The following is a 13,411-nucleotide window of genomic DNA, read 5'->3' as shown; positions in this document are numbered from 1 at the left end:
TCCCATGCATCATTGACCACCTTTGAACACCGCTCGTCCCTTAGCCACATCGACTTGAAGCAAAATAACTTTGTCCTCTTTCTAGTGGGGTTTGCACTCTTAAGAACTAGCATGCTATGATCGGACACTGAGTTGGCCACATGATAGAGCTTGGTTGTAGGAAACATTGTTGCATAGTTGGTTGACACAAATGCTCTGTCCAAGCATTCACGAACCCACCCTCTTGCTCCTAGTCTTCGACTCCAAGTGAAGTCTGACCCACTGTAGCCCATGTCTCGCAGTCCACAGATATCAATGGTATCCCGAAACACTTTCATTTGTCCCTTGGGTCTTACAATTACCCCCCTCTTTTTTCGTTTGCATGAAGAAGCTCATTGAAATCCCCAATGATCACCCACGGTAGCTCACATTTACTACTAAGATTCCTTATCAGTGCCCATGACTCCTCCCGTTTGCTCGTCTTTGGGATGCCGTAAAAACCAATAAATCTCCACCTGTTCTTTCCGTCTTCCTCATTAAATATCACGTCAATATGCCGTGGTGAATAAGTTAGAGGATCCACCTACTCCTCCAAAGTAAAGCTAAACCTCCCCCACGGTTTTGACTTGGCACCATCAGGCCATGTTGTCTCTCAATCTTTCTCTTAACTCCTTCCATCTCTGTTGCCTTAAATTTAGTCTCCATTAGAAATACTAAAGTGGGATTTTCCTCCTTAACTATTTTTTGGAGTGTTTTAACTATTAGGGGGTTCCCAAGCCCCCTACAGTTCCAGCTTAAGGCACTCATTGTTCCCAATGGGGCTGCTCCATAGTCGCCGGCGATCCAAGATGTTGTTTCAGAATCCTTCGAAGCTCTTTCACTTCCCCCTCCACTTTTACTCTCTTCCCATTTCCATTCTCTGTATGGCGCCTCCTCTTGGTCCCTGCCACCGTGCCATCCACTTCCATAGCCATATCCTGAATTGTTATGGCTTCCATTACAGAGTTTGAAGGTGTTTTAGCTATGTTCTCTTTTCCTTTCGCTAACGTCCGTATTCTTGTTTTTTTTTAGGCCTTCATCACATAGCTTTTTTGTGTTGATGCTGTTTATTGGTGTTGGGCTATTTGAAGCAAATTTAAACCCATCCTCAGGCTGAGCCCGTTCAGTAGTTATGTCCATAACCAGAGACATATTGGGCCCGTTTGCATCATTGAGGCCCACAAGGACTTGCTGCACTGGACAGGTGCTTATGCCATCACTAGTCACGCCTAAGGGAGTGTGCGTGTCTTTATAGGATTGTCCCTTGCTGTTTTCCTTCACTTCATTCCCAAACCCCTCACCTGTCATCATTCGGGAAACTTCACCATGAAATCCTGCGTCAATCTCTGCTAGTTGCTTTTCAAAATCTCTTGCAAGTGTAGAAATCGGCTTTACAAGCACAGCACAATTCTCCATCAGCCTCATATCGTCCACATCGTTCCTTACAAGGTTGGTGAGCTCTGATTTGCCTACCCACAGCTCACTAGTCACTTGTCCCATCTGCGTAGGCTCCTTTGGGATGCTCGCCACCCTATCATTTGTCTTGTCAAACACCCCTTCTTCCCTACAGTCGCCGTGACTCGTCACCACGATTAGTTGAGGCTTCTGGTTTCGTTCCGGTGAAGCCTGCAACCACACTCCAAACTGCTTCTCCTCCGATCTTAGTGTCTCCCTACTCCGTACCCACTGCAGGCATTCTTTCTCATCGTGGTCCACCATCTCGCACTAGTAGCAGAATATAGGAATTCGTTCATATTTGAGGTCTACCCACAACAAATTCTCTTTTCCCAACCGTATTTTCCGGCCCTGGCATAGTGGTTTTGTGATGTTTACCAAAACTCGGATGCGTAGATAACCTCCCATACTGAAACCCTTGTCATCTACGCCCACTTTTTCCATTACCCCTAGAGTTTCCCCAATGCTTGCCCTTATTTCCTTAGTTTGGCTCATCATGGGTAGTCCATGGATTTGGACCTAGAAGGATACCCTATCGAGGCATGCTTTCTGAGTAGATTCCTCGGCTTGCAGCTTGTGAAGAATGAGAAGATACTTATCATACGACCAAGGGCCTAGTTGTAGCACTCTATCCAGATCGTCCGTCATATGGAAGAGGAACAAAGCTCTATTCTCCCCCAGGTCACTAACCTCAAAATTTTCCTTGGTTTTCCATGCTAGCAACACCCTAGCCATCGACTCCAAGTAAACCCGCCTTTTCATGTAGAATTTTCCAACTAGGATTTGTCTACCTTCCCCTGTCGGGGAAAGTACCTCAACTTCAGCCTCTTCCTTCACCGAAAGTCGTAACCCAGCACACCTATTTGTGATCTCGTCCTTGTCCTCTTAGGATTTTTCTACCTTGATGGAGAAAAGGTTTGCACAAGGCAGCCTTTTTTCACCTCCAGGTTTCCAACGGAGACCTAGAGAGAAAACCTTTTATTCTGATTCTATAATTTGTGCATTTGCCACGGGTCGTCTATGACTTTATGTTAAATTGAATTGAAAAGGAAGAAAAACACGAAAAGAGAAAAAGCAAAATAAAATAAAATAATGTATGAAATATAATCCCTTGTTTGATTGCCTTTTTTTTTGGGGGGTATAATTTTATTTTATTTTTTATATATCAAAACACATACTGTAATAAAGTGGTTGATGTTAACAAAAAAAGACAAAAAAGAAGAAGAAATAGGTGGTTGGTGGTTGCTTTTTGAGAAGTGTTTGGAAAGTCCAAAGATAGGCCATAACATGGACACCCCATTTCTGTCAGAAACAGTGGATGGTGTCGTTGACTAGGGGCGGAGCTACGTTAGTGTTCCTTCCAAACTTGCTTTTCATCTTTTAATATTTTCCCTCATTTATTATTAGTCTTTACTATTGAAACTTCTTCACATGTTAGACCATTGGCTTGATTAGAAATTTTACATTTTCACTTCCCAAGCTTCAATATATTTTTCTTGATCTGGTCCGAGCTAATATTGCTCTTTTTTATACATTATATTGCTCTATGTTGTAAGCTGATATTATTGTCCGCATTTGTTGCTACTTGCTAGTAAATGTTGCTCTATATTATTGAATATACCTATTGCTATTTTTCTTGCTCTATTTTTTCTACTCTATTTTGCTGTGGCCATTCTTTTGGCTTTGTATTCTTTCTTTTCTTTGCATAAAATTTATAATTTTGTCTCAACAAAGAGTGCTGAGCTTATTTGGAACTAGCAAAAATGACTTTAAGATCTTGAGAAGTACTAGAGTATTCTTCTCCTTTTTATTTACTTATTTATTTATTTTTTATAATAAACCAATCGATAAGCTTTATTCAAAATTTCATTTTTGGCTTCTATTCTACTAAAACAGCCAAATGTGAAAGTCATCTTGTATTTTTATATATAATTTCATATTGGCTTATAAGGCTTTTGTATTTTTATTTTCTAAAAATATTATATCTTCTTATAGATGTAGTTGTTATATTTATATTTAATTTCTTGAATGGTTTGAACTTATGGTTTGTTAAAAGGACTAAGAGAAACTTAGGAGGGACAATGAACTTAAGATACTTAACTGGTCATTTAGTTTTGTTAACTGCTAAGAGCATCCACAGTAATGGAGCTAAAAATTAGCTATTTGGCACTACAAAAATTTACTTTATTTATTTTACCTGTTCACTTTACAAAACATCCAGCAGCAGTGGATCTATTTTAGCTTTCAACATAATAAAATAATATAAACATCACAATAAAATAATATATCCACTACAATAAACAACAATCACAACCACCACAACTACTACCGCTGCCACTACCGCCGCCACCATCGCCACCACCACTGCCACCGCCACCGCCACCGCCACATGATAGCAAATAATCGTCTAGTGTTAACAAGTGATTTTTTTAACCCCAAATTATACTTATACATTTTTTTTTTACTAAAACAATTTCTCAATCATCATGATAGCAAATAATCATCTAGTGTAACAATAATATTTTGTTTTAACCCCAAATTATATATATATATATATATATATATATATATATACAAATTTATCTTTTGACTAAAAAAAAGTTCCTACGACTCACCTTGCAATTGCCATAAATGTTCAATGAGGTCCAACTGGAGTTGAGAATGAATTTCTCGATCTCTAATGCGTCCATAACTCTCAAGAAACATAACCAATCCATGCTTTTGGTGCCATAAGCAACCATTATACCCATAAGCACACACGCACAGGCACAACAAAAACAAGATGAACAATAAATTTAAAGGTTTATACATACATCTAATTTAAGATTAAATTCAAGTGACATAAGCCACTACTAAAATACATGAAAGCCTCTCATAAGTTACTACCAAAATACATAAAGGCCTATCATAAGCCACTACCAAAGTATCACCTAAATGTGCCAACCTTTTCCTAACATTACAAAATACATAAAGGCCTAAGCTACATCCAAAATGCAGTCAATCCCATTAATTATGTGAACTTTGTCTTGCCATGATTTCCTCTTGGAGTTATTCATAAAAAGCTTTTTGTGCTCCAGTCAAGGCACTTGTATCTTTCATCATTATTCTCTCCTCCTCTAACATATATTGCATCTCAAATTTTTTTCCTCTCAATCATGACTTTCCCGCACCCAGAAAATTCACAAACTAACATTTATATCAAAACTTAAAATACTTAGAAGTATAACAATAGAACATGATTATGCATAAATACTTAATTTGACATGTAGCATAATCACACTGATAAAGAAAACAACAAATTCATTTTTGAGCATCTCAAAACCAAACTAACAATTTCTCATTAAAACTAGAATTCATGATTCAAGTTTGTTTGTAAGAATTTCGAAATCAAAAAATCAATTCCTCATAAATTAATTCCAAAGATTCACCAATCAACTATTCATCATACAATTGCTTGAGGTTTTGGAAGGTTTTGCTCATTTGAGTATTGACCTAATAGTATGAAATTATATTAGATGAATATATAGTCTAAGTTTGTGTTTTTTATTGATCAGCATCATATACACTTCAGTTTCTAAGTGCTTAGCAAGTTCTTCAAACAGAGACAACATAGGTGATTAGGAAGAGTTTTAAAGGAATTCATAATGATTAAGAAGGCACATGAGTCATGAAGGATTTGATTAGAAACAACAAACATAAACTTCCCTGCAACCAGAAAATTCCCAAAACAATTTCCAACATGACATTTATTGTAATAAATTAGAATCAACAAACAGAAAATCAGCAAGAAGCAAAAACAGAAACAAAAAAAATTGTAGCCTTCCCTGCACACAGAAAATTCCCAAACTAACATTTAAAAACAAAAACATAAATTCCTGCAAATAGAAAATTCCCAATACATTCCAATCCTCAATGATTTATCTTTAAATTCAACAAATATTATAAATTTATCATTCCAATTACCCAAACCAAAAATCTCAAGCATGTAGATGAAGAAGACAGAGATAGCTCACCTGAAGGCGAGTCGGGTTGGAAGCGTGGATCGACGACGATGGCGGCGGGACAGAGAGGTGAAAGTTTGAGAGAGTTGAGAGCATCAAAGAAGGCCGAGATGGGTCAGAGGCATTGATTGGTGGCTTGGGGCTTGGGTCGGCTTGGGAGTTCAATGAAGTGGGTTAGCTGGTGGGTCGGTGACGTTGAGCTTCGGTGGGTCAATGACGGTGAGGAGCAAGTTGAGCCGTTGGCGATGAGACAGAGAGATAAGACTTTGAGAGAGTGAGTTTGAGAGAGTCATTTGAGGGAGTTGAGAGTGAGTTTAAGGGAGTTGAGTCGTTTGTTGGAATTTTTTTTTTTTTCTAAATAACCAAATTCCTCAAACAATTTCATTAGTAAGGTTTGGAAACTATTTAGGAATCTAACAAATCGAGTCCAAGGGACTCGATTTTTCTCTTTGAAATCGAGTGAAAAGGAGTCGATTTCCAATGATTTTAAGTTGGAAATTGAGTATTCTACACTCGAGTTTCATACTTGAGAGTAAAACACTTGAGTTCCATAACCCACAACGCAAACCAGAATGAAACAAAACACGACACTAGAAAAACAGCAGCAAGCAGCAACAAACCTTTGGAGAAAATGGTGATGCAAGAAAAAGAATGAACTTGCAAGAAAAACAACGAACGTGACAAACCCAGGCAGCGCAGCGGTGGTCCAATCTCAACCACTCTCTGAACTTCCATGGAAAACAACGAAGTAACAACAAACCCAGGCAGTGATAGTGAAGCAGTGGTGCAGACTCCAACAATGGCGGTGGTCCGATCTCAACCTCTTCTCTCTGAACTTCCATGGCAAAGGTTGGGTATGATTTGGTTTGGAGAAGGAAAAAGAAGGAAAAAAGAAGGAAGAAAGGGACCGGTTGGAACTCGAGTCTAAAAAAGTCGAGTTCCAGGAAGATTTTATTCCAAAATCAAGTATTAGAGAATTGATTTGCTACAGTAAACTCGAGTTTATTAAACTCGAGTTGTTAGTTTCCTAAATAGTTTAGAAACTTTGCTAACTAACAAAATTTTTTGAGAATAGTTGTTATTTTGAAAAAAAAAAATCTTATTTTGTCTTCAGAAGCTTGCACGATTGGAGAATAAAAGAATAGAAAAAAATATTATTTTAATCGAATGGAGAATAAAAAATGATTTTTTTCTAGCTCTTAGCTACAGTGCACAACCATATATAGCTGTGCACTGTAGCAATGAAGGTAAAATTTTTACCTTTAGTTCCACTATTGCAACACTCTTTTTATATGTAGTGGTGCTAAAAAGCTAATATGTAGTAGTGCTAAAAATAACTTTTTAGCATCACTAGTGCTAGTGCTCTAATAAGAATTGCATTGATTAAACTAATGCACAAAAACATATACGTAGAATTTTGAGTTTTTTTTTGAATTGTGACTTGTTTAACCTCGGCTCCTAAATCAAAATTCCTAGCTCCGCCCCTGCCATTGACTACAAAGGCCACCCAGTCCTCCGATCCAACACAGGTGGCTGGAGCTCTGCTTATTTCATCATAGGTAACACTTTAACACTACAGTCAGTACAGTACCCACTATTATATTCTTATCTTTTTTCGGTGGTAAAAGTAAATTGCGTTTTGTGATGATTATAGGTGTGGTCGAGAGGTTCGCTTACTATGAGATAAGCACGAACCTAATAACGTATCTGACGGGACCGCTGGGTCAGTCCACAGCCACTGCGGCGGAGAACATTAACGTATGGTCCGGAACAGCGTGGTTGCTTCCTCTTTTGGGAGCATTCCTGGTTGATTCTCTTCTGGGTCGCTACCGCACCATTGTCGTTGCTTCTCTTATCTACATTTTGGTATGTGTAGTCTGCTTTGCTTGCTTCACAAGTTCCTTTAGCATTTGCCGCAAAAATTAGCATAAAAATCTACTTTTTCTATTTTATATACTTACCTTTCAAAACACACTACAACAACCACCCTTCATTCTCTTCTTATATGCTATATTAGGTTTTGTATAAAAAAAATAAAGAATTAAATGCAAAATGAATAGTATCAATATAGTAAACATGTAAATTTACACAATTATACATTCACATGTGGGCTATTTTTCTATTATACAATCATTGATACGAGTGGTATAACTATTTTAGCTTCCTCGTGCTATGCTTTGAACTCTGGAAGCATGGAATTAAATTTATGCTTGTGCTAAAATGTCTTGTACATCACCGATTTAGTAATAGTTTTATTTTATTTTATTTTTAAATAAAAAATAAGTAATAGTGTTGAGTTCATTTGTGTGGTAACTTCATGAACCTTATACCTATATATTATGCTTTAATTTGTGAAACTTGCCGCTCTTGAAAGACTCAAGTTAAACTCCTCCTCACCCCCTAATCCAATACCTAAATATATTTAAACATGTTAACATCTTCATTATGGATTTGGATCATTTCCATTTCAAGGCTATGAATTTAAGTAGAATAAATCTTGGGTCTAACTTTGTAAGAATACATTTCGGGTGCGTTTGGATATCACTTATTTTACTGAAAACTGAAAACACTATAGTAAAATAATTTTTAATTGTTTGAATAGTGCCATGAGACCCATTTTTAATGAAATTTTTGCTAAAAAAGAGGTTTGTGGGTCTCGTGAACAGTGCATGGGACCCACTAGAAAAGCATGAAACGCACTTCTCAAAAAAAAAAAGAAAAAAAAAAGAAAAGAAAGCCAAAACGTGCAGACGATGCCTTTATCATCAATATCCAAACGGGTACTTCATTTGTAATGGGCTTTGGATAAGCTATTTTGAACTCAGATGTTTCTCCAAATTGGTTTATTGAGAGTTTTTTTTATTTATTTTTTATTTATTTTTTTATTTTTTATCTATAGCCTATTTACCTTGAAAGAGAAATTTACATAAAGTTGATAAAACATGTTAAATTGCAGGTTTTTAGTTGTTCAGTTTAGCCTCTTAATTATTAATTATGTTAATGTAGCCCCTCAATTTTTAATATCAATTGGGTTCATAGTTCTTCTCTCCCTTTTAAATTTATACAAAACTAGCTAATGTGGCAAATTGGGCACACGTGAAAAGGTAATTATAGAACACGTAAAAAATTCAAAAATAAAGTCAATTTCAACTACTAGTTCCATTAAAAGATAAATCGGTGGGAAACTCAAGGATGACATTGTACTGGTTTCGAAATTAATGGTTGAGAGACCAATTGAACTTTTTCCAATACTTAACATTTTTCTAATATCTTTCCTTGGCACAAGTTCCCATATATGGCATCTTATATACAATGTTGACGGTCTTATGAGCATTGTATGAATGCTCTTAAGACAGTCAACATTGTACATAAGTATGTGGAAAGGCCAAAGGTGCAAAATTTATATTTTTCAATCCTATTCTGTTCCTGCTTGATATGCTATTTGCTAAAAGAAAAAACAGAGCAAACTAACAGAACTAACCCGTATAAAAAACAGAAACAGAAACTTTCCTGAAACTGCACAAAATTAGATTCTGTATAGTAATCTTTATTCTTTACATTCTTGCACAAGTACAACCTACACCCAAACATCCTGCCTTACAGCTTGATGTTGATTGATGTATTAGAAGGATTTGATTCTTTTTTTGTTTGTTTTTTTGTTTTATTTATATATATAAACCCATTATGATTTTTTTTTTTTTTTTTTTTCCTTCAATGGTGTAATTTGGGAATCCTATTTAAAGGTCCCATAATCCACTATTGTGGAAGGCTTAATATAGATTAATAAAAAATTTGGTTGGGGATTTCTGATTTTCCTTCTTGTGCTTGATGTTGCTAATTCCGAGCAACTCTATGTGGTGAAGCCTAGGGTTTAGACTACTCTAGGTGGTGAAGCCTAGGGTTTTTTCTATTTTTCTCGTTTATTTACTAAAAGTGTTCCTTTTGCAACTTTGTCGTGCATAAATTCTAATCCAGCTGAATGTGATAAATGACAACAACCTTGCAATTCTGCAAATTCTTTCTCTTCAATTTCCTCACAGCCTAAGCAAGCTTATTGTCCCAAGAACCAACTACCTATTAAATAAACACCACCTCAAAGCATCCTTCCATAAACTCTTAGAGAAATCACTCAAAAATAAATGTTCACGGGGAGTCAGAATCAGAAATAAACACCACCTCAAAACATCCTTCTTAAGAAACACACATCAAATCCCCTTTATAACCCCAACCAGCTAGCCTATCTCTGGAAGTCAAGCTATTTACTGTGCTAGCCCTATAAATAAATGACACATGCTGAACCTTAATTTATACATTATCTTGACTTTGAGAGAAATTCCCTATTCAGCATTGTGTTTTAGGCTTCTTTCTGTCATACTTTTCAGTTAAATAATCTTTGACTTGGATTGGGATGAATCACAGGGACTAGGCTTGTTGACTTTTTCAGCTATGCTTCCTTCTCTAAGCACTTCTGATTACATAGACGCCAACAAAATTATGTTATGTTCTACTCGTCAGCTCCAAGTAATCTTATTCTTCTTCTCTCTGTATCTAGTCGCAGTTGGTCAAGGTGGACACAAGCCTTGTGTTCAGGCATTTGGAGCTGATCAGTTTGATGGACTAGATCATGAGGAGTGCAAAGCCAAAAAGCTCATTCTTCAACTGGTGGTATTTTGGTACATGTGGGGGTTCTGCTGTAACAAATTTGGTCACATACTATGTACAAGAAAACCTTAGTTGGGGTGTGGGATTTGGAATTCCTTGTATTCTGAAGGTTGTTGCATTGGGTGTTTTCTTGCTTGGTACCAGGACTTATCGATATAGTGTTAAAGGGGATGAGAAAAGCCCATTTCTGAGGATTGGTTGGGTCTTTGTTGCTGCAGTTAAAAATTGGCGGACTACCCCTTTGGCGATAATTATTGAAGAGGAAGCTCATGCAACCCTGCCACACCATAGCTCTGAATAATGCATTTCATCATATGCTGATTAATTAAGAGGAAAAGGGAAATAGAAACGTAGCAATATATGTCCAGTAACAAAGTATGGTACATTTGAAGTCTTAGATAAGCTTTTATTTCAGTATACTCACAATGTCTTCGAAAATTTCAAAAGAACTTGGAAATAGTAAAATTAATTTATCAAGTTTTCAAGAGGCTTCCAAACGGAGTCTCTTTTGTGCTTCTTTAGGATATCATTGAGGTTTAGTCATTGTCCTTGACACTCCTTAAGAATAAGACACTGCAACGCAAAAGAAATAAAATTTTGGGGGGGGGGGGGGGTGGGGGGGGGCGGGCTCTAAGGCAACTTATTAATCACATCTTCCAAATATTATAAAAATGGGAGCTGGGTACACTAAGTACAAGCTTTTTTTTTTTTTTTTTTTTAAGTTTCTCAAAAAAAAAAAAAAAAAGTACAAGCTTTTTAAGATTAAGATTGGGTCTTTGTGTAATGACAAGTGCCTTCTACCAAATGCAACAAGTTACGGGTTCGAGTCAAGAATTAACCTCTCTAAAAATTGAAGGTAAGACTGTCTACCAGTCACCTCTCACAAACCCCATAAAAGTGAGAGCTTTGATATGGCATTATTTTTTTATGTCATATATATCCAATTGTTTGAATTATCATTTGGGAGGAGGGTAACACACTATACTTGTAACTTACATATGATGCATATTGACCTAGCCTAGGTACAGGTACAACATGATACTACAGGGTACAGGGATATGGCATTTTTTGAAAAACTAGGATACAACACGTTGGGGATACAACAATTAATTAATTAATATATATTTTTAGGTGTATTCTATATAGTTTGATTCATATTAAATATTTATTTTGATTTAGAACTATAAAAATATTTGAAAATATTCTAACATTTTAAGAAAATTAATAAATTATAATATGCATGGATTTAGGGTAAAATAAATTGTAAGTACACTGTTAATTGAACCAATTTTACAAATATTAAACATTATAAAACTGTTAATACAAAATTGTAGAACTGTTAATGTTAATTTGTTAATCTTCACAGGGTGAAAAAACAATAGTAATAGGTTGTGGTCCTAGAATTTTTCATACTTCAAAGAAAAAAGGGTGTTGTCATTTAGTTAGGGCCTAGGGGTGTAATTATCCAGCCAATAAAAAGGGTCTTGGGGTAAATACAGGTCGAGAGAGATGAGACTGAGAGAGTCCAAGAGTTGCTCGACAAAACAGCAAAGGAAGAGCACTGCCGTACCTCACAGAGCAGTGCCAACAAGCCAAGTTCAGCATCAATGAGTTGCATATCGAAAAGCGATGAGAAATCTCCGACATTCCAAAGCAAGAAAGAGATAGATTGTGCTGGATTGTAAAAAATCTCACCTTTTTTTTCAAATTTTTTCTCCTCCGTGTCCAAGCCATGTCCAAAATGAATCCAAATTAAAATAAAAAATAAAAAATTCCTTCAACATGGATGTACCTGTGTCAGATACTTATCGGATGTGGGTATCTTAGATATTGACTTGATGCTTCAGATGCATTACCTTGAGACTTCAGATAATTCCATATAAAAAATAGTTACTCTGGAAGTTGACAACTATGCATCCATGTTATGTGGCTATTCACTAGCCTAAAACTAAATATACATACAACCTGACATTGGTCCCAAATTAGAGGGCTCTTACATCTTTGTAGGATGCAACTTTTTAGCATGACACAAGGGACTTCTGCTTACCCAAAGAAAGGGAAACAAATTTGAAAATAGTACAAGGAACTTCTCTTATATTAAGAGTGCCATAATGTGATTCGCAGGTACTGGACAAGTCTTCCTCTTTTTGCAATAGAAGTTGACTCACTAAAACAACTTTGAATCAGTTATTTAAATTAGATAACAAGTCCTCTTATAGGGCCATTTGAATCCTCCGATGTTGCAGGTTTCTCAACAAAGCCTTGCTGTCCCCAGATGGTTCAAATGAAGAAGGCAAGGTTTGTTCTGTCAGTGACATTGAAGAAGCAAAGACTGTTCTTAGTCTTGTTCCAATATGGGTTACGAGCTTGGGATATGCTGTTGTGGATGCTCAGATCTCAACTTTCTTTACCAAGCAAGGTGCTACCATGGACAGAACAATTTTTCCTGGCTTTGAGATACCTGCTGCTTCACTACAGTCCTTTGTCGGCCTGTCCAATACTCTTGTCATTCCCATATATGATTGCATCTTTGTTCCTATTGCAAGAGCTTTTACTAGAAAACCCTCTGGCATCACGATGTTACAGAGAATTGGAATTGGGATGCTTTTCTCTGCCATTTGCATTGTAGTTGCAGATCTAGTTGGAATGAAAAGGCTCAAAACTGCTAAAGAATATGAGCTAGTTGATATGCCAGATGTGACTATTCCAATGAGTGTGTGGTGGCTGCTTCCTCAGTATATCATGTCAGGAATTGCTGATGTTTTCACCATGGTTGGGCTACAAGAATTCTTCTATGATCAGGTCCCAATTGAATTAAGAAGTGTGGGTCTTGCCCTCTATCTCAGTATTTTTGGGGTCGGGAATTTTTTAAGGAGCTTTCTCGTCTCTGTCATTGAAGAAGCGACTGGCAGGGATGGAAAAAATAGTTGGTTTGCTGATAATCTTAATCAGGCACGTCTTGATTACTTCTATTGGCTACTTGCTGGACTCAGTGCAGTAGCATTGGGTGCATATGTATATTTCGCAAAATCTTACATTTATAATAGGAAAAGTACAACATAGGTACAGTCATCTCGTTTTCACTTCAGAGTTCAAATTGTAGCAAGTAGTAAGCAAATAATAGAGGGCTAATACATCAAAGTGTTCATCAAAAGATAAAAAAAAATACATAAAAGTGAAGTGTGCTATCATATTGTTGCTGTATAATCATTATACATGGTAAGTAGCATATGGGATGTGAGGCTTGTCTAGAGAGGTCAGCCAAGTATATCTAT

At 36.5% G+C, this 13,411-nt stretch overlaps 1 protein-coding gene and 1 pseudogene across 1 annotated transcript in view; one reads left to right on the top strand and one right to left on the bottom strand.

Moving 5' to 3' along the window:
* Positions 1–317, bottom strand: part of LOC126698256 (uncharacterized) — a 558-nt gene extending 241 nt beyond the window's left edge. Inside the window, exon 1 of the mRNA XM_050395363.1 lies at positions 1–317. This exon is cut by the window's left edge and continues 241 nt beyond it. Coding sequence (XP_050251320.1) covers positions 1–317 — 317 coding nt within the window.
* Positions 318–2,760: 2,443 nt separating this feature from the next.
* LOC126713507 (protein NRT1/ PTR FAMILY 5.10-like) lies at positions 2,761–13,199 on the top strand (annotated as a pseudogene).
* Positions 13,200–13,411: the final 212 nt, after the last annotated feature.

The sequence above is a fragment of the Quercus robur genome, chromosome 2 (genome assembly GCF_932294415.1).
Source record: "Quercus robur chromosome 2, dhQueRobu3.1, whole genome shotgun sequence".
NCBI classification, from domain to species: domain Eukaryota; kingdom Viridiplantae; phylum Streptophyta; class Magnoliopsida; order Fagales; family Fagaceae; genus Quercus; species Quercus robur.
The sequence above is the reverse complement of the archived record's forward strand: the minus strand, read 5'-3'. Positions and strand labels throughout refer to the sequence as shown.